This window comes from Lissotriton helveticus, chromosome 11 (genome assembly GCF_964261635.1).
Source record: "Lissotriton helveticus chromosome 11, aLisHel1.1, whole genome shotgun sequence".
Taxonomy (NCBI): domain Eukaryota; kingdom Metazoa; phylum Chordata; class Amphibia; order Caudata; family Salamandridae; genus Lissotriton; species Lissotriton helveticus.
This window is the reverse complement of record NC_136072.1, coordinates 916,472,466-916,493,729: the sequence shown is the minus strand read 5'-3', so window position 1 is coordinate 916,493,729 and position 21,264 is coordinate 916,472,466. Positions and strand designations below refer to the sequence as shown.

The 21,264-nt window shown below is 43.5% G+C and overlaps 1 protein-coding gene across 3 annotated transcripts in view; it reads left to right on the top strand.

Annotated features, from left to right (window-relative positions):
• THOC5 (THO complex subunit 5) overlaps positions 1–21,264 on the top strand; it is a 242,432-nt gene that overhangs the window by 36,738 nt on the left and 184,430 nt on the right. The window contains exons 2-5 of one of the 3 annotated variants that reach the window (XM_078667190.1): positions 2,163–2,210; positions 9,293–9,436; positions 11,157–11,270; positions 11,373–11,470. In XM_078667190.1, coding sequence (XP_078523316.1) covers positions 2,175–2,210; positions 9,293–9,436; positions 11,157–11,270; positions 11,373–11,470 — 392 coding nt within the window. In that variant the 5' untranslated portion in view covers positions 2,163–2,174. Of the gene's footprint in view, positions 1–2,162; positions 2,271–9,292; positions 9,437–11,100; positions 11,271–11,372; positions 11,471–21,264 lie in introns of those variants that run through there. The other 2 variants (XM_078667189.1, XM_078667191.1) reach the window with 2 other exon arrangements.

The following is a 21,264-nucleotide window of genomic DNA, read 5'->3' as shown; positions in this document are numbered from 1 at the left end:
TGGACCCAGGGCCTGAGATGAACCATGTTGTATGTGACATCACAGCAAACCCACTGGCTTCTGGGTAATTTAATATTTTGTCAGTGATGTCCCAGCATAACATAAGGCTTCAAAAACACTTGATATTACACTATAGGTCAGGCTTCTAGGAGCTTTGGCATTGTACAAGTATCAATTTTACATTTACATTTTACAATAGTATACAGGGCATCTTAGCGCTTTAATGGTACATGTAATATGAAACCGTTTACAGGTTTCAAGGAGCTTTAACACTCAGCGTGCAATGACACAACAAGACGCTTGGCTTCTGGGAGCTTTGCATTTTGTGCATAGTGACATCACTGTACACGACTTCTAGAAGTTTGGTCACTGTCGTCATAGCTGGCACGGCAACAAGATACAGGGCTTCTGGGAGCTTAACACCTATCTCATTCTTGCCTCATGTTTTGCAGACAGGCTTTGCAGTTTGTGAATTCGTTAAATTGGTGAAAGACTCGAAAGAAACAAGTGCCGAAACTCTTGAAACAAGCATTGGCATAGCCAATATGTTTCGCCTTTGGGACCTTATAAGTGTTTAGCCATGCAACAGTTGATGTTGCTGCACCAAGGATATTGTGCTGGATAACTAAATACTTATAAGGTCTCAAAAGCGAGACCTATTGGCTATGCCAATGCTTGTTATTTTATCCACTGGAATAGGAAACTCTGACTCAAACAGCAGAATCCTTTTGGCTACAGTAGATTTGTGCATACAGATATGGTTTCTGTTAATAATCTTTTCCGGGCCAATACAACGCGTACACACGTAAACCAAGCTTACATGCATAAGCAACTTTGAGAGAACTTTTTGACTAAGGTTTAAAAATGAATAAGTCATTGAAATAGTACTCACCATATGTTCACAAATATAGCAAACAAGGAGACAGATGCACATTCATGAGCTGTCCAAAAATTACACAACGTGACCAAGTGGATAACGCAACAGTGAACAGAACCTACACTAAAGCAAATGGAGGATTGCATTTCCAAGGGATAACAGCCTTCACTTGTGGGCTGCTTCCTCTGTTCCATATCCCAGGTTGCCTATTTCAAAGTGGAATACTCTGCTAAAACAGTTTCCATTGATTAAGGCTGAAAATGAATGATTATCAGTAAAATAAAGTGCCACACAAATGCCGCTAAATTGCCATATTTGTGCCGCTGAATTGCCATATGTGTGCCGCTAAATTTGCTAATCCATGCCGCTATATCCTGGGGGGTCTGCTTACTGCTCGCCCACACTACCACAAATAGAGAGTAAGGTATTATCTACTTTTATCTGTGCCTACCTTTGGCGTTCCACTGGACTCTGTGCACATTATAACTTACTTTGGAATATTATATACAGAGCCAGCTTCCTACACACAACTTTCAGAAAACTCGACCAAAGAAAACAAAAAAAGTTGCGTGACGAAAGTAGCAGAAATGCACATAAGAGAAACAATACATGTAATCGGGCCAGTTGCAATGAGCGTGAACACACAGAAAAGAGGAAAACATCTGAACAATTCACCACAGAAAGGAGAGGAATTCCGAAAGACCCACAGACCAATCAAAAGCGAGGGGCACGCTGAAATCCCACAGAGGAGACACACCATGTCTTGAGAGAGAGTCATGCATTGCCTAGGCGAGACCTAAAAATGACCATGGGAAAATTCACACTCACTCACCCTCCCTCCCTCCCTACCTCCTTCAGAGAAATCATTCCATGTAAGCGTGGTGTTCTTGGAATCCAACACCATAAATGCAGAAAGGCCAATTATTGTTTCACAAGGAACTCTAGTATTTTAATAAACAACTTACTATAATACTTTTATGTTATTGGTATACAGCACAGTATGCTATTAGTATGGCTTTGTAGCATGATCTGCTGCAGTCCATTCCATTGTACTGCTCCCATCATTGACCAATGTGTGGCAATGCAGTGGAATGTGAGCAGAGATTTTGTCCCACAGTAGTTCTTATAGCTATATGAATTCCATTAGGAGTATCCACAAAACCAATTGGTGACTGTTTAATAGTGTGCTGTAAGCTTATGAAAAGGTCTGTTTGCTTATTATACTGTACAACATCTTTCAGATTACAGTTTAATGATGTGTCTTTATTCTCCTTTCTTCCAACAGACAACAGTGAAAATGTCCTCGGACCCAAACAAAAAGAGGAAACCCAAGGTAATCCGAACTGATGGTGGTACAGTGGATGGCAAACGGAGCCGCTCTGACAATGAGCAGGTATGAGAGCACACTGGAGTGGTCAGCTGACCAAATTGTGCCTCCTCTGCTTTGCAGACACACCACGACCAGTGGTTCCCCTCATAGAGGGCCTTTTTCTGTTCTGCCCAATTCCCACGGAGGTGGAGTGATGAAAGCCCAGACCTGCTCATTTGGGCCTTCAGTGTTATTCTACCTTCCTACCTTCTCCACTTTTCACCATCTCTGCCGCTTGTCTTTACATGTAAGCTATATGACTGGTCATATGTGTAGCTTCATATGCAAACGAGACCGAGAAACCCTATCCTTACCTACTCGCCTCATACAAAATCTCCTTCCTAACCTTAACAAACATTAAAAAAACACTTTCTCTTTTTGTATCTCGCTCTTTTTTCGCTCTCCCCCTTCCTTCCTGCCCCCAGCTGTACCGGATCTTGCAATTTCTCTATTCCCTACCTTCATATCTATTGTGTAACCTTCATAGCAAAATATTGGCTGCTCGTCTTGTCTACCACCCAGTCAGGTACTCGCATGTCGGCACAATTCCCTCCTCCAGTCTTTTGCCCAGAGCCTCTCCCACTGCTATTAAAAAGAGATATGCAGCGAAAACTGTTTTGGTCATTTCCCAATAGTCTCTTAAACAATTTCCTCTCTTACCTTATATTACTTATGATGTCCTTTGCTGCATCTTTCCCCATGCTGCTTCTTCCAGTTCTGACATGGTTGCAAAAGCCTCTTTGCTTGAGGATAAAAGAAACGTGATTGCATTACTCCTGTATAGCATTGAAGTCAAAGAAACCCAAATATGTATCTTATGAACTGTTCATCTCATTCTGCATCTACATAGCTCGTGGTCAACCCATGACAAAGCTTATGATCCAAATGAGCCACGGGCTGGGCAGGGCAGGGTAGCTGGAATTATGTGGCATGAGAGGGCCAAATAATGCAGAAGGGTTGAGTAAATTATGCAGCACAATGCAGCACATTTTGTAATAGTAATATTTCATCATTTTTAAACTTGGAAACTCTGTCTGGGTACTGGTTGCACCTCATTAGTACCTGTTTAAAACCCAAATAGAGCAATAATCATCAAATAGCTGACCAGTCCAGCTCTGCAAAGGGCCTTCCACTGCACTTTAATATATATTGCTGCATTTTTAGTAACCTTTGAACCGTTTGATCTAGAAACCATTTTTTCTTAAAATCTGCAGATTATGCTTCGGATGATAGAATATGTGGTAAATGCGGCGAACCTGTAATTGTGCGAAAATGGCGATGCCGCACAATCACATAATTCTAGTGGCCCTGGCCACAGGCAAAGAACAAAATAGCAAGTTTACATGCACTGAAAAATGCTATATTTGGGACATGGACCTTCCTATTGCTCACCTGACTGACCATTCGTTGCTCTAATCAAAAGTTTCACTTTGGGGGCCGGGGGGGTCATCCCTCCACCCCGTCTCATGCCCTCTTGTCCTAAGCCTACTTTTTAAAGTTAAGAGTTTGTACCCCATCAAACATATTGACCCTGGAAACCGCACGTCAGAAATAACTCGTCCAATAATCCTAGTGAAGAATGGAACTAGGAGCCTTACATACAATGGTTTTGACTTGCGTAACACCAAAAGACAGTCCTGACTAAAAATTGGACTCTAAAATCTGGATTCATTTGCAAATTTTTCAAAAGCGCGAACATGACCTTTCTGGGTATCGGAACTCTGTACATATAGCAGTCAGGTCATACATACTATGGAAAATGCAAGGAAGGAAAAGACAGACTGTTTTTTTTCCATTGGCGTCATATTTGAGCTACACAATTTTTGCATTTCTCCACCATCTCAAATGTCCCTGGTGGGCGAAGATTCTCAACCACTGACTACTCAGTCCACCTTTGTAAATGGCACATACGTATCTGTGACAATAGTAAAATCCTGCTACACTCCACACAGATATGCCTTCATATCTTCAGCTACCTGAGAAACGTAGTGTTTAAAACACCAGACAACCTCTCCAAGACACCCACCAACATTTCCCCCCCACTTCTACTACTCCTAAAACACACTTTCCTCATCGAACCCCACAGTGCAAGATAATACTGAAAGAGCCAATTTTCAGAGCTCTGATGTTGCACCCTCATTCGCCATCTTGCCACTACATCCAAGTACCAATAATCTTCACAATCAAACTATCAGCATCTTGGATGCCACTGATAATTTGATACCTCATGCTCCAGAACCAGATCCTATACCCGCTTCTCGCGTTCCACGTCTACATCATAGAAACCGTGTTCTCATACTGAAGCATCTCCCATCAAGGAAGTTACTGCAGATGATTCATTTGTCTAAGGAGCCAGATTTTGCACCCTCACCATCTAGCACACTGTGAAATCCTATAGATAAACATTATTTAACTGAAACACCATTCTCCTTAGCTATCTATGCCAGTGATACAAAATGCCTTAATGCCAACCTCACATTGATATTATCACCCCACACACAACACACACAACCGTAGACTTTTCACAAACGTTCAGATGATCCCAAGGTTATCACTGATAAAGACCCCCTTCTAAATACATTTAAGACACCAAAGAGAGGCTGTTATGAACTTAAAGAATCAGCTCTTCTCTGTCGTGAAAGTTTCTGAATGGATATTTCATGAAGAATCCTTTCCCGGGATTATATATGAAAAAGTAAGAAAGAGACTCCACAAAATAAACTCCCAAAAACCTCGAGCATAGTGCTTCACACCGGAACAGCCAAAAGGACTCTTGTTAAATTACTCCCAATCAAAAATCTTTCTACATTTTCTGTGTCCTTTTTGATGAATCAACACTATACGTCATTTCAACAAATTCAAGAACTCCTTGACTTACATCAGTAGATTTGGCTCATAAAAGTAAGCCATACGGATCCAATATTGTAAAAATATCTTGGTATTAAGAACCTAACAGCTGTAATATTGACAAATACTGGTCATGCCTCCTCAGTTAGAAAACTAAATGGTGTCTTAATACATGCAGATGAGCAGTGGTGCACACCGCCGTCCCTCTCAGCTCGGTCACATAAACGAGATCTCGACTTTACATTGACTGAGACACAGCTGTGTTATAATCAAATTGTAATGTTATACATGTCATAACAACTGAAACTATATTGCAGTCACTGTAGGAGAAACCTACTTTACGTTCATTACTTACATTTTTTGATAGGCCATAAAAGTTCCATAATTCCCCCCAGATCTTATGGTGTTTTTGAGAGCAACCTTTTGCCATGTAAATAAGCTCGTCTTGTGTCTCGCACTTTTTATTTGCAATGTGCCACTACAAAAGGAGGAGGATCAGCAGAATTCCAGTACCATGCAATGCCCCTCTTAGCAATCGAAATGGCAATGCCAACCAGGGCACCATCGTGCCTTTACTAATACATAGTTTAAGTCAGCATCTCAACCTGCAGTTGACTCTTTATTGCAACACATATGTCACTTATTTGCAAATATTGAATAAGTCAGGAGGGGAAGTTCGACTCATTTACAAAAACATTTATGTCTGCAGCATCCTTAAATTCCAATATTTATCCTGCTATGAATGTCTCATTATTTACATTCCCATCCCCACTGACAATCATATAAGATTGAACATTGTGTATCACCTACTAGTAAAGAGTAGTTCCTTTACGGATGACCTCTTGGAATTCATGGCTAACCAGCTTGTCCTCTCACGAAAACCTCTTCCTTGGTGATTTCAACTTGAAGCAGAAAACACCGAAAGATAAGGAAATATTTCTTTTGGGGATGCCTTAACACCTTCACTTTATCGATTCTTGAAATCGCCATAGCTTGAGCTAGGTTCTTCAAATCTCTTACTTTTCGTACAATTCACCTTTGGTAGCTTTTGCATTTTGCTAAAGCATGGATGTGGTGGTTCCGTTGTTTTTATGTATATTTGATTGTGGTTCGCTCCGGTTCCTTAAAAAAAAATTCTGTTTGCACAGTGTTAAGTGTGTGTGGTGCAGTAGATTGTGTAGCACTGATTTCAACTTCCAGTCCCTAGAGATTACAGCACAGTGTTACAATGCTTTTAACTGTTCAGCTTTCTTTAGTTCCTGATCAATATCTTCATTCCAACACACTCCCAGTGGATCCAAAGATATTTTCATCATTTCCAGAAATTCTCTGTCCAAGATCATAACACCTTGTTTTCGTCCCACACATTAAGTAGTATCTGGATTATTAAATGAGCTGGGCTTTCTCCCAACACAACCTTTCAGGTACTTTTTAAAGCTCTCACTCCCCCCCACCCCCCTCCCACACCCCCATGACAGAAAATGACCCTTGAGAACAGGGTACAACCGCATAAGAGTTTCAAAGGTGAGAAGATCTCAAACAGATCACCGATCTTTAGAAATCCTACATTTGACACCATACAATGTTCACCACTGTCACTGCAAACATGTGATAGTACTGCAGTGGTACTTATGGTGTCTAAGCCATTCTGAACCTTGTATGAGAAAAGCAGTGCTGCCAGTAGTCCGTTTTTGTATCTATCAGCCTAATCATCTTAAGGTTTGTGTCACTTTGCCAAAACGATGTTTTGAGAATGGACATTCCCTTAGGTGCAGGTCGCAAATAGTGCGTCCCCTTTGTATCCTCCTCATCAAACCATCCAGTCACTGGCTGCAGCTGTGCTGCCTGATAATCGTGTAGGTAACCCTGCAAACTCAGCCATACATCTGTGATCAGCAGTTGGAGCTTCTGCAGAGCCAGTCCCCACCTGCCCACCCAGCCCTAGGTCAGGTCGATCATCTATAAATCTAGAGCTTTAACCACTTGGCTGCTAAGGCTTTTCCACTCCTGTGCTGACATTTATTGAATCCCATTATACATGACGAGTTCACCTTGTCATGAGCACAGCTCCAGTGTGCCTCATGACGAGCTCACCTTGTCATGAGCATGCAAGAGGTTAAATATGTCTCTGTGGAATATCACAATTATGCCTACCAAGCAGCTAGAACCATTATAGAGCGTGGCACCATCCCCTTCACTAAGAGCAGAAGCTTTTCCTAAACTGTCACAATAGTTCACAATCTCGTTAGTGTCTTAATGTCATTTTCATCTATAATCTGGACATGTTGTGATCTATGTGTATACCTAAATGTTGCCATTTCCTATTTAAGCAGTATTGTAGGGTGCTCAGATCTGTAGCTGGCCATATTGGAAACAGGCAAGATCTGTCCATGTTTATTTTCAAGGCAGACAATTTACCAAACGTTTCCAGATTTGATAGAATGCAATCAAGACCTGAGATATACTCCGAAAATAAAGTAGCGCATAATCTGTGTGTGGAAAGATGTGATGTGTGTATCTGTGTAGATCTGTACCTCAATTAAGGCCATGTCTCCACACCAGCTTTGCCAGTGGTTCCATGCTAATGCATAAAAGAGTAGGGGCATCACCGCCTTGTCACCCTCTGAACTGACCGAGCACATATGAGACCCTACCCATAATTAGGACTCACATATAGGAGTTTAATACAGCCCAGTATTTCATTCCTGAATCCCATTTGACCAACTACTGAATAAGTGGTTGAAGCTTAAGAAGTCATAGGCTTCTTCAGTGTTAACGGAAGCTACTATTCATAGAGGAGCCTCTATTAATGGACTCACTAGTATATGAAACAGTCTTGTAATATTGGCTATTATGCTGCTGATCAATAAAAAAACAGGCTGACATTGAAGCACCAGACATAACAACACCCCAGATTTCCTAGTTGACATATTTTCCTCATATTTTACAATCAGTACAGCAATGATAAAGGGTGGTATGCTTCAAGATTTTGTGGATCCAAGCTTTTCAATAGGCACCCCAATCACTTCCCATGTAGTGGAAATCAAGCAAGCATATTCTTTTGTGTCTTGATACGTTCAGGTGGCAGTCCATAACTGTCTCATGACTGCCTTGTGTTGCACGCCTTCTCCTCACAAAAGTCTTGCTGACTGACCACTGAGATAATGAGCTGTAGTACAGGTGTCTGCTCCGAGCTCTACCCATTCTCTGATGACTTCATTATTTTAAATTCCGTTTTAGTTCTTTAGAAACGCATATTCCAATTCTCGCACTTCCCCCAACACCCACATGACTCTCCCCTCCATGCAGGGAAAGGACGCAGAAAGCAGCAAGCACGTGTACTTCTATCCTGAGAAACACAAGTCACAAAATTGAAAAGCTGTCGCCGAAACCACTGTGATGTGAGCAGTTGGAACAGGAGTTTTTTGTTGTGCTCGCCTTCCTTTTCCAAGGGTTTCTAAGTTTCATGCTTGTGAGCCGTGAATGACAGTTCTACTAAAAATTACTTGGTGAGAAACCTCTGCTTTCATCAGATTTGCAGGGGGGAATGTCAATACTTGTTCCGTCTTCCTCTCTTGTAAGGATAGGACACTGAGAGGAGGGTGGTCTGTATCAGCCAGCCACTTATTGGCAGTGGAGATTATCATCAGAAACGGTTGTTATGACTGACAGTGATTGGTTACTGCAGTCTCTCAAGACTTCCTTTGCCGCACTCTCCCTTCCTCAAGTGTTTCCTCTTGCATACTGCCACCTCATTTGAACTTACTGCAATCTTAGGTGATGGAAGCCACTTCCTCCTTAAACTGAGTCTTCTGTTACCAATGCCCTGACAGTTGAAGTGCGTTGCCCATTATAGTTCAAGAGCAGTACCAGATTCTAATCTAATGTATATTTGCCTCTGCTGAGGATGTCTTGCATTGGTTGCTTACTCATTATCTTGTCTCCAGATAGCTAATTTTTGTCACCTTTGTACATTATTTTAGTTTGAGAGGCCTAGGAAAGAAATACTTATACATATAAAACAGTGAGCAAGTTGGCGGGGACTCTCAGTTGGAACAGGTTGAGAATCTGGTGTGTTGATAATGGAGGATGTACATCTGAAGTTGCGGACAAGAGAATCCTGCCTGAGTGACATGGAGTTTTTCACAGCATGCTCTTTCCTTCCAGCTATATTGAACTCTTGTTTTTTATCTTTCTAGGAAGGCCGGTATTACAGTGAGGAAGCAGAGGTAGAACTCCGGGACCCCAATAAAGACTACAGTTTGTACAAGGAAACATGCCAGGACCTGCAGCGTCTCATGGCTGAAATACAAGACTTGAAGAGCAAAGGCAGCAAAGATGTTGTAAGGCAAAGCCAAGACTTGTGATTGGGCAGAATGAAATGGAGCAGTAGGTTCAGTCATCAGAGAGATTAGCTGCAAGGTCAGAGAGATTATCCCAGAGCAGTGGGGCCCACAGTTGTTTGTGTTGTGAGAGGTTGTAGAACAAGAAAGGAAATAGATAGTTTGGCAGAATTTAAGCCTGAAAGTGGGGTGTGTACTTCAAGAAATGAGTACTTTATAATGTGCCTGTTTGCGAGGAAAGTTTCTTGCAAATTGAAGTTTTGTCTAGGATGGAGATGGGGGAAAGAGGATGGTGCTGCTACTGAAATGTTCTGGGAGGGATTGTGTAGCTTAATAGTGGTGGCAAAATATGTTGCTCCAGAGGTTGGTACTCCATGTTCTTTTCGGAGTTCCAAAAATAGACCTTGCAGTATTTTTATTGGGCCAAAGAAGGATGTTGAGTGCTTACAGGGACACAAAGCATGTTTGTGTAAGGGGCAATGTTGTTAGAGGATGCTGTAAGACCAAAGTGTGTCTCTTCGATGAGAGATTGCAAGAAAGATGTGATAATAATGGTTCTAAGATCATTGGGATGCTCCCAAAAGCCTTTCATGGACATAAAGGCTGCTTAGCTCTTACAGAGCCCTTAAGATGTTTCAAAATTGAATTAGAGTTCTATGCCCTCCAAACCTGAAAATGGGTGTAATAAGCACAGAGGCGAGATATGAAGTGATTACAAACACCCTAGTGATAAAGCTATGGATTAATGCCTTTGCGTGTGTTGAAGTAGCCGATTGAGTATTGAAAGAGCCTATTGAGCTCAGTTTATTAAGCAGCCTTCAAAAAGTGATAACAGTTTAAATGTCATGGGGCATTTTTGATGACGACCCTCTTGAACAGCTTGTGGAGAGGCAGATACCCACATGTCGGAGGTTGCCGGGATCAGGCATTCCCTGCCAGCCTGTCCTTTTACTCAGATTGAAATGGTGGCAGAGAAACTCGGGCTACCGTGGCTTGTAGGGACTACTTGGTGTTGCATAACAAACTGTACAAGGCACATGCTCACTGAGCAAGCTAGTATATGATGAGTGGGTTGAAAGCTATTTTCCGGTGTGCTGACTGAGCATATACTCAGTGAGCAAGGTAGTATGTGGTGAGGATGTGGAAAGGTATTATCTGATGTGGTAAATTGTAATTCTATTTAATGGCGCTTGTGTCTCTGCTGTTCTGTTCCTTCATCAAAAAGGAATAAAGACCCAACAATATATTAGGCCTACTACAAAAATAAATTGGTAAAAATGCGAGAACACCAGTATGTATACCAGAGACCAAAGGGCAATACTTCATTAAAGAAACAGATTCATTTTTATATTTTGATATAAATCAATGTATACATACTTCGGAACATGTGTTTTAAAAGGTTGCTCAAAAGAGGTGTGATAGAAAAGTGTTTTTGAAAGTGCTCATGTGCAAAAAGTGGAGTAGAAGTAAAGTGTGAAGGAAAACCAATTCTCTCTTTTTCAGATCAGAGTGACTTTGTTCTCTGGTATACATACTGGTGTTCTTCTCACATTGTGACCAATTTATTTGGTAGTAGGCCTAATATATTGTTGGGTCTTTTTCCTTTCTTAAGAAAAAATATGATCATTAGGAACACCTTGTTTTTTGTATCACATTGTACCCAGATCCTTTGGTTTACCGTGGGTTACCCCATTATTCTGTAATGGTCCTGTTTCTTCAGGCAGCAGAGATCGAAGAGCGCCGTATCCAGAGCTGTGTCCACTTCATGACCCTGAAAAAGTTGAACCGGTTGGCTCATATCCGGCTGAAGAAGGGACGAGATCAGACACATGAGGTAGGATTAAACACTAAGTGGTGGTCATCGGAGTGAAAGGGAGCAATTGATCTTGTAATCTCTCTTTGTCTCATATCTGATCAAACCCCTTTCCTGTTGAAGGTAAAGCAGAAAGTGGATGCTCATCACCTGCAGCTGCAAAACCTCCTATACGAAGTCATGCACCTTCAAAAAGAGATAACCAAATGCCTGGAATTTAAGTGAGTACCAGATGTGGTTTCATGAAGCTTGATAATGTAAATTAACAAGAGCAAGGAGCATTCAGGGCAAGCAGTGTATATCTAAAACTGGTAATCAGATTACAACTGAAAGCAAGTTGTACATTTGCATGTAGTTTTCGGACTGAATGTGTGGATCAGCATGGAGCTATGGGTACCTTCTAATTCATTCAAATATACCACATCATTCAACCAGTCTAAATAGCCAGTGTTGAGTTATCCTTTTAGCAACATTGGCTGAATAGCAAATAAAAAATCCCTTCATGCAAGTTTGTTATACGAACAGACCAAGTAGCCAGATTTCAGCTGCATCTTGTGTAAGTGTCTGGAAGGGCAGATTCTACCACGACTAATGTCATGAGAGTGATATAAACTTCATGTAGAAATTTAAAGTTGTATAGTTAGGGTTTATAAGAAAGGGAGACTTTTTTGATGTATATGCACACAGTGAACCACTGAACATCAGTAATGTATGACCCAGTTCACCCACCCCCTCACCTTTCCCAAGATCCCCTCTCAATTTGGAACTAACTTAACTAGCCTGAGTTCTCGCAGGACTTTTTGGTATCCCAGCCAATTTATCTTTAAAAGACATAAGTCAATTTTGGTTAAATATACGTCCTTGAAGATTGATAAACTAATGGTCTCCCCATGGTATCAACTAATCCTGATTACTAACTTACTCACCGCCCCTCTCCTTTTGATTAATTGGTACTATAATATTTTTGATACACAGACTGCATTGATTATTGATGGTTTACAGGCTGAAGTAGCAAAGGTGACTGAAAAAACTTCCTCCCTGTGCATTATGTGGTTGGGGGATTTTAATTGTACCACATACTATCAAAGTGGGACGAAGGCCTGTGGCCTACTTGATACCAATGATCAACCAATTGCACATTTTAAGCACACTATACAGGGTGACGCTTTGAACAATATTATTGTAATAAATGATCTGTGTATGCTAGATATGGCGACCAGTACTGAATCGGCGCCAATCCCAACGTTTCAAGGGACTGCGGGACAAATGAGTACAATCGATTTTGTTCTGGTCTCTAGTAGGTATGTCCACCTTATTGAAGATTTTAAAGTAGAAGCAAACCCTGCTAGTGATCATAATCCACTTGTCCTATTGTTGAGCACTGTGGCTGGCAAGGAACAATTATCCGAACAACCCATAAAATATAGCCAGAATCATGGTCTTAGGCTAAAATGGAATAAGGTTAATCCCCAAAAAATTGGAGGAAACTATTTTTAAGGCCAACCGTCTACAAGTAGCCACCTGTCTAACGAATACTTGTGAGCCGGAATTAATTGTTCAGAATTTTGAAGCCCTATGTGAGAACGTGGCTAGGACTTTGCTTAAACCCATAGGGAAGGGTGGTACCAGAGACAATAAATGGGTTGATGCTGAATGCTCTGCAGCACAAACATTACTGAAGAAGGCCTTACATAGAATCGAGCGGGATAAGGAGATGGTCAAGAGAGCAAGAATAAATTATAAAGAGACCATTGAAAAAAGGAAATTAGAGTTGAAAAAACTAGCTTGGGATGACCTAGAGAAAGCCTCTGAACTTGGGGACAGTAGGCTATTTTGGGAGGTGATAAATCGACCCTTTCTTAGCACTGAAAATAGGACGTTGATCACACAGATAACTGGGGAGGATTGGGAGTCCCATTATTCCAGGATCTTTAATCCACGGATATTACCTTGAAAAATGAAAGCGAGGATGAAAATTATTTAAATAATGAGACTGCGCAACAGCTTAGCCTCTCGCTTAGTTTGGGGGAAGTGAAGGAGGCCCTGAGAAGAGGCATGTCACTTAAGGCACCAGGTCTTGACTCCGTACCCTTGGATTTGTTTAAACATAATCCCGTAGTGTGGGTACCTCTGTTGCTAAATGGTTTTTTTAAGGCGATCATTGTGGGGCGTATTCCATCGTCATGGAAAGAGGCAGTAGTGGTGCCAATTTTTAACAAGCATTTACAATGCAATGGTCTCGGCATCATTAAAAGTAGAGCTATTGGCATTGCTCATGACATTTCTTTTTTTTCCCTTTAATCATAAATAACAGCACTCACTGCTCTGCGCACTCACTGCTCTGCGCACTCACTGCTCTGCGCACTCACTGCTCTGCGCACTCACTGCTCTGCGCACTCACTGCTCTGCGCACTCACTGCTCTGCGCACTCACTGCTCTGCGCACTCACTGCTCTGCGCACTCACTACTCTGCACTCACTACTCTGCACTCTGCACTCACTACTCTGCACTCTGCACTCACTACTCTGCACTCTGCACTCACTACTCTGCACTCTGCACTCACTACTCTGCACTCACTACTCTGCACTCTGCACTCACTACTCTGCACTCACTACTCTGCACTCACTACTCTGCACTCACTACTCTGCACTCACTACTCTGCACTCTGCACTCTGCACTCACTACTCTGCACTCACTACTCTGCACTCACTACTCTGCACTCACTACTCTGCACTCACTACTCTGCACTCACTACTCTGCACTCACTACTCTGCACTCACTACTCTGCACTCACTACTCTGCACTCACTACTCTGCACTCACTACTCTGCACTCACTACTCTGCACTCACTACTCTGCACTCACTACTCTGCACTCACTACTCTGCACTCACTACTCTGCACTCACTACTCTGCACTCACTACTCTGCACTCACTACTCTGCACTCTGCACTCTGCACTCACTACTCTGCACTCTGTACTCACTACTCTGCACTCACTACTCTGCACTCACTACTCTGCACTCACTACTCTGCACTCACTACTCTGCACTCACTACTCTGCACTCTGCACTCTGCACTCACTACTCTGCACTCTGTACTCACTACTCTGCACTCACTACTCTGCACTCACTACTCTGCACTCACTACTCTGCACTCACTACTCTGCACTCACTACTCTGCACTCACTACTCTGCACTCACTACTCTGCACTCACTACTCTGCACTCACTACTCTGCACTCACTACTCTGCACTCACTACTCTGCACTCACTACTCTGCACTCACTACTCTGCACTCACTACTCTGCACTCACTACTCTGCACTCACTACTCTGCACTCACTACTCTGCACTCTGCACTCTGCACTCACTACTCTGCACTCTGCACTCTGCACTCACTACTCTGCACTCTGCACTCTGCACTCACTACTCTGCACTCTGCACTCACTACTCTGCACTCACTACTCTGCACTCTGCACTCACTACTCTGCACTCACTACTCTGCACTCTGCACTCACTACTCTGCACTCTGCACTCACTACTCTGCACTCTGCACTCACTACTCTGCACTCACTACTCTGCAATCTGCACTCACTACTCTGCACTCACTACTCTGCACTCACTACTCTGCACTCACTACTCTGCACTCACTACTCTGCACTCACTACTCTGCACTCACTACTCTGCACTCACTACTCTGCACTCACTACTCTGCACTCACTACTCTGCACTCACTACTCTGCACTCACTACTCTGCACTCTGCACTCTGCACTCACTACTCTGCACTCACTACTCTGCACTCTGCACTCACTACTCTGCACTCTGCACTCACTACTCTGCACTCTGCACTCACTACTCTGCACTCTGCACTCACTACTCTGCACTCTGCACTCACTACTCTGCACTCACTACTCTGCACTCACTACTCTGCACTCACTACTCTGCACTCACTACTCTGCACTCTGCACTCTGCACTCACTACTCTGCACTCTGCACTCACTACTCTGCACTCTGCACTCACTACTCTGCACTCTGCACTCACTACTCTGCACTCACTACTCTGCACTCACTACTCTGCACTCACTACTCTGCACTCACTACTCTGCACTCACTACTCTGCACTCACTACTCTGCACTCTGCACTCACTACTCTGCACTCTGCACTCACTACTCTGCACTCACTACTCTGCACTCTGCACTCTGCACTCACTACTCTGCACTCTGCACTCACTACTCTGCACTCTGCACTCACTACTCTGCACTCTGCACTCACTACTCTGCACTCACTACTCTGCACTCACTACTCTGCACTCACTACTCTGCACTCACTACTCCGCACTCACTACTCTGCACTCACTACTCTGCACTCACTACTCTGCACTCACTACTCTGCACTCACTACTCTGCACTCACTACTCTGCACTCACTACTCTGCACTCACTACTCTGCACTCTGCACTCACTACTCTGCACTCTGCACTCACTACTCTGCACTCTGCACTCTGCACTCACTACTCTGCACTCACTACTCTGCACTCACTACTCTGCACTCTGCACTCTGCACTCACTACTCTGCACTCACTACTCTGCACTCTGCACTCACTACTCTGCACTCACTACTCTGCACTCTGCACTCACTACTCTGCACTCTGCACTCACTACTCTGCACTCTGCACTCTGCACTCTGCACTCACTACTCTGCACTCACTACTCTGCACTCACTACTCTGCACTCACTACTCTGCACTCACTACTCTGCACTCACTACTCTGCACTCTGCACTCTGCACTCACTACTCTGCACTCTGCACTCTGCACTCACTACTCTGCACTCACTACTCACTACTCTGCACTCACTACTCTGCACTCACTACTCTGCACTCACTACTCTGCACTCACTACTCTGCACTCTGCACTCACTACTCTGCACTCTGCACTCACTACTCTGCATTCTGCACTCACTACTCTGCACTCACTACTCTGCACTCACTACTCTGCACTCACTACTCTGCACTCTGCACTCACTACTCTGCACTCTGCACTCACTACTCTGCACTCACTACTCTGCACTCACTACTCTGCACTCTGCACTCACTACTCTGCACTCTGCATTCACTACTCCGCACTCACTACTCTGCACTCTGCACTCACTACTCTGCACTCACTACTCTGCACTCTGCACTCACTACTCTGCACTCTGCACTCACTACTCTGCACTCTGCACTCACTACTCTGCACTCACTACTCTGCACTCACTACTCTGCACTCACTACTCTGCACTCTGCACTCTGCACTCACTACTCTGCACTCACTACTCTGCACTCTGCACTCACTACTCTGCACTCTGCACTCACTACTCTGCACTCACTACTCTGCACTCTGCACTCACTACTCTGCACTCTGCACTCACTTCTCTGCACTCACTACTCTGCACTCTGCACTCACTACTCTGCACTCTGCACTCACTACTCTGCACTCTGCACTCACTACTCTGCACTCTGCACTCACTACTCTGCACTCTGCACTCTGCACTCTGCACTCACTACTCTGCACTCTGCACTCACTACTCTGCACTCTGCACTCACTACTCTGCACTCTGCACTCACTACTCTGCACTCTGCACTCACCACTCTGCACTCACCACTCTGCACTCACTACTCTGCACTCTGCACTCTGCACTCACTACTCTGCACTCACTACTCTGCACTCACTACTCTGCACTCACTACTCTGCACTCTGCACTCACTACTCTGCACCATTGCGAAGATTCAGCCTTAATGTATGGACATTCGTACTGTCCAGCATATGTGTAAATGATGCTCCACTTACACGGTCACGGGTATAGATAACCAGCACTACACTTGCATAGAATACTATGAGAAGTCGAACATTCCACAAGGGTTTTAAGCCACTTCTGAGGTACCAGCCAAGTATTTCTGCCTCTTCAGAATCACCAGTGGCACTTTTTGTACATGGTGTGAGGTAAGGGTTACTCTTTTGCTGAGATACAGAATCGCAGAGGCCTCCTAAAAGCAAAGTCGTTCCCCTGTGCAAAACAATTATCTTATCAGGCAGCCCGTGAGACAGTAAGCATGTGCGCAATACGAAGAAAGTGGAACGCGAAAGAACGCAAAATTGGATCGTTTCCCCCGATTTCTGTCGTTTCCCTCAATTTCTGCTTAGGGTCGTGTGACCGAGACTCGAACCCGGGTCCTCTCGGTCCGAGGTCGAGCGCCCTAGCCGTTAGGCCACCTCCTCTCCGCTATAAAAGCGGCATGCAGGGAGCATCTTGTGGTTTTCAAAACCCATTTGTGCGGCCTACTCTCCGCCTCCGTATCCCGTGTAATCGGAAATGTGTGGCACCGTCACAAGCCTCTCCGTAATTAGCACCGGGGCTGAGTAACGAGAGAAAGGATTACTCCCTTATAAAGTGCTTGAAACCCGGCTATCGGTATAAAGCGCCACTTAGATAAACAAGGCCACAGTTAATTTAATGCCCTCCATTTTTTAGGTCTAAATTCAATCGCGGGCCCTATGCTTTATCCCGTTCTCAAAGAAAGGGAACTTCGTATCCTTTAATGTAAGTTCTTGAACTGAAAAGCTTATTATTCTTTCAACAGTAGCATGTCTCCCTCTTGTTTAACTCCACCGAGAGTTTCATTAGCAAGAGAGTACCCAAAGCGCTACTGAGAAACTAGGGGCTGTTGCATTTAAATATCCGCAAGCCCAACACCAAGGCTGCCTAGTCTTGAATTTGTCTTGTGCTTTTTTACTACGGAGACCGCTAGCAACCCTTCCGCCTTCCGGCCATGTCGGAGGCTGCCCCAAGTATTACATTATTTATCTTGGCGCTGTGCAATGGAGTTTCTTGTTACCCATCTCAACGAGCGTCATGTTATCGACTTAGACGAATGATAGGCAGGGCAGCCCTACAGGATCGGTGCCTCCTGGTCCTCGTGGTGTCCAGCTGGAGGGCCTACTCTTCAGGGTGCAATTGAGAGACCTGAACTTGCCATCACAACTGTCAGTCGAAATAGGGGACGGGTTATGCCTCTCACCGTGGCCTCGGTGGCCTGCGCAGTGCCTACCTCCCGGTGCTGGAAGGTATTTTGTGCGTAATAAATTGGACATAAGCTGGGCAGTCTTTAATAAGAGGACGTGCAAGATTATCCCTTTCACCGGCCAAAGCTTATCTCTCAATGGATGGCTGAGGGCCATTGCTCTACAGTTAATTAGCAGCAGAGGTAAACCAGGCTCTGGAAGGAGACGATCTCCACACATCTATCTTTGGTGGGCTTCTTAGGTCAGAGGTCACAAAGGACCGATGTGTGAGGCGGGAGGAGGCCCGAGAAATGAAAGAGCAAACGGCTGGAAAGGATCCCAGTGCATCTGAGAAAACCCAGCGCTGAACACTGTGTATTTCAATATAAACAAGAAATCACTGAGGTCCGTTTTTTTTTTTGCCGAGTTTTATATAGCGCAAACTTGACCCGAATCGGGTATCAGAGCGCTTTACAGAGCACCAGTTACGTTACATGAGGACACAACACTCACCTTTAAAGTTGCTGGGGACGGCCGCCGGTGCAATCTGCAGACTGCAGAGTTCACAGGAGAGGAGGGGCTGGGGCCGGGAGGAGCAGCTCAGGCTCGCAGTCCGTAGTCGCAGGCTCCGCTCAGCTCGAAAGGAATTTGAAAAGGAGGAAGTGGGGGGGGGGGGCAAAGATAAAGGGCAAGATTACCGTGTCACTGTTCTGTTGCATGCAATGGTGTACGCGCTCGCACCATCTGGATTGCATTACACGGGCACTCTGACAGCTCGTAATTAAGATTAATCACTCTGCCGTGCTCGTTCTCGCACACAATATGCCACATCGGGCACGCGTAAATTACTTACATCCTATCACGGCAACGCTAATACATACACAGCACAGCGAAGACGAATCACTAGGCAGATGACAAAATACACTAAGGAATGTGTCTGTTCAGACCCCTAGAGATCCTTTCTTTCTTCTTTAGCATTAGGAGCTCGAAGCTCCACCCCCTTCGTGGGCGGAGGCCGAGCCCTAAAAAGGGCAATAAAAGCGACCCCTGTTGCTACCGGCCAATTTCCTTAATTAGACTCATCTTGTAAGCTATTGGGGAGAGTAATATTGGCTCGCCTAGAGACATGGGCAAATTCATCGGGCGTCATTGTGGAGTCACAGTATGGCTTAAGAAATGGCAGAGGTACAACGGAGCAGTGTCTCAACTTAGCCCTGATTATGGGTAAGTACATAAAGGCCAGGGGTGTTTCTATGGACCTGACCTTCATGGACTTATCCAGTGCCTTTGATACTGAGTGCAGGGAGACATTATGGCTACTGATGGAGACTATGCGTTTTGAGGAACCGTTGATTACTTTGCTACGTAGATTACACGCCGCTACATCCGTGGCTATTTGATATGGGCCTGGAGGTGAAAAGACAGTGCCCATCCCATCAACGGAAGGTATCCGCCAGGGCTGTATTCTTGCCCTCTTTTTATTTTTAGTTTACACAAATGGTTTAGAAAAATTCTTGATTGAAAAAAGGTTGGGACTTTCCTAAAATTAATGGCAAATACTTGCCCTTATGGTCTTATGCAGATGACACTGTGTTAATGACTTTGACTGCAAATAGTATGAAAATATGCTTGGATGCTTTTAATGAATTTATGTTGGGTTTAGACCTAAAGGTAAACTTCTCAAAATCGTCTACAATGGTCTGTGGCGGCCCAAATAAGACTAAAACACGCAAATTTGTTGTGGAAAACATGGTTATCGAAAAAGTTCCAAATTTTAGTTATTTGGGAAATGTTTTTAACCAATCTCTAAATTGGGAACCTCTTATAATATCACGGGTACAAAAAACAACCAGAGCGATAGAGGCTCTTTTTTGTTTTGCTAGCAAACTAGGTCAAAAACCAATTGCTGAGCTAAAGACACTGTATAAATCAAAATGTTTGCCTGTGGCAATTTATGGCGCAGGGGTTTGGGGATACCATAAATGTGCACAGTTACAAATTATGGAGAATACGTTTTTAAAACGCCTGTTATCAGTGCCAATTAGTTCTCCAAATATATTTTGTCATTCCGAGGTAGGCCTAGACTTCGTGAGTGACAATATTAACGTTTCCCCATTTCTTTTATGGGGGAAAATATGGTCCTCAGAAGATCTGTTGTTTTCAAAAGAAATTTTGAAAGATTGCATAAATTTGGAAAATGCCTTGAAAATCCCCTGGCTGTGTTATGTAAAGGAAACTTTTGAAAAAATTGGTCTTGGTGATTTTTACAATAATCCATATCTGATTAATTCAGATACAATGATGGTGATTAAGAACCCATACCGTACTATCTTAGGTTTATCTAAATATGAAAATCAGTTTCCTTTCCAAACATTTATTCCCCAGCAACAATTTTATTTATCTTTTACTCTACGCATGAAATGGCGTTTTTACTTAACCAGATTTTGGTTGAATGCACTGCACTTTTTAGTGGCTTTTCCAAAGCAAGGAGGTTGGTGTGAGAGACTACCCCCTTGCCCATGTGATAATGAAGCTCAACAATGCACATTGCACTTTGTGCTTTTTTGTACACTCTATAAAGCTCCGCGTGATCGCTTTATTAAACCCCTTCTAAGGGACATTAGACCATGTAATTTTAGGGAAGGCTTTGAGCATTTAAGATCACTATCAACTGCAGTTATATGTAGCTCTATGCTCGGCTTCATTAGATCACCAATTTTAATTAGGAATCGTTACTGATATTGTGTTTTCTGCTATCTTTGTTTTCGATCTTATTATTGAAACTAATAGAAATGATGATCTTGACTAATGCTTTTAGCTATAATGTATTAAATTTAAGTTGGTTGGCATGAGAGGCTAATCAGCTTTTATACAATGTATGGATGCCGTTTTCTGATAATGCACAGTGCACTTTATATTTGCTTATTAGCTTGTGAGAATGATGTTTTTTGATAATGCACAGGGTACTTTATATTTGCA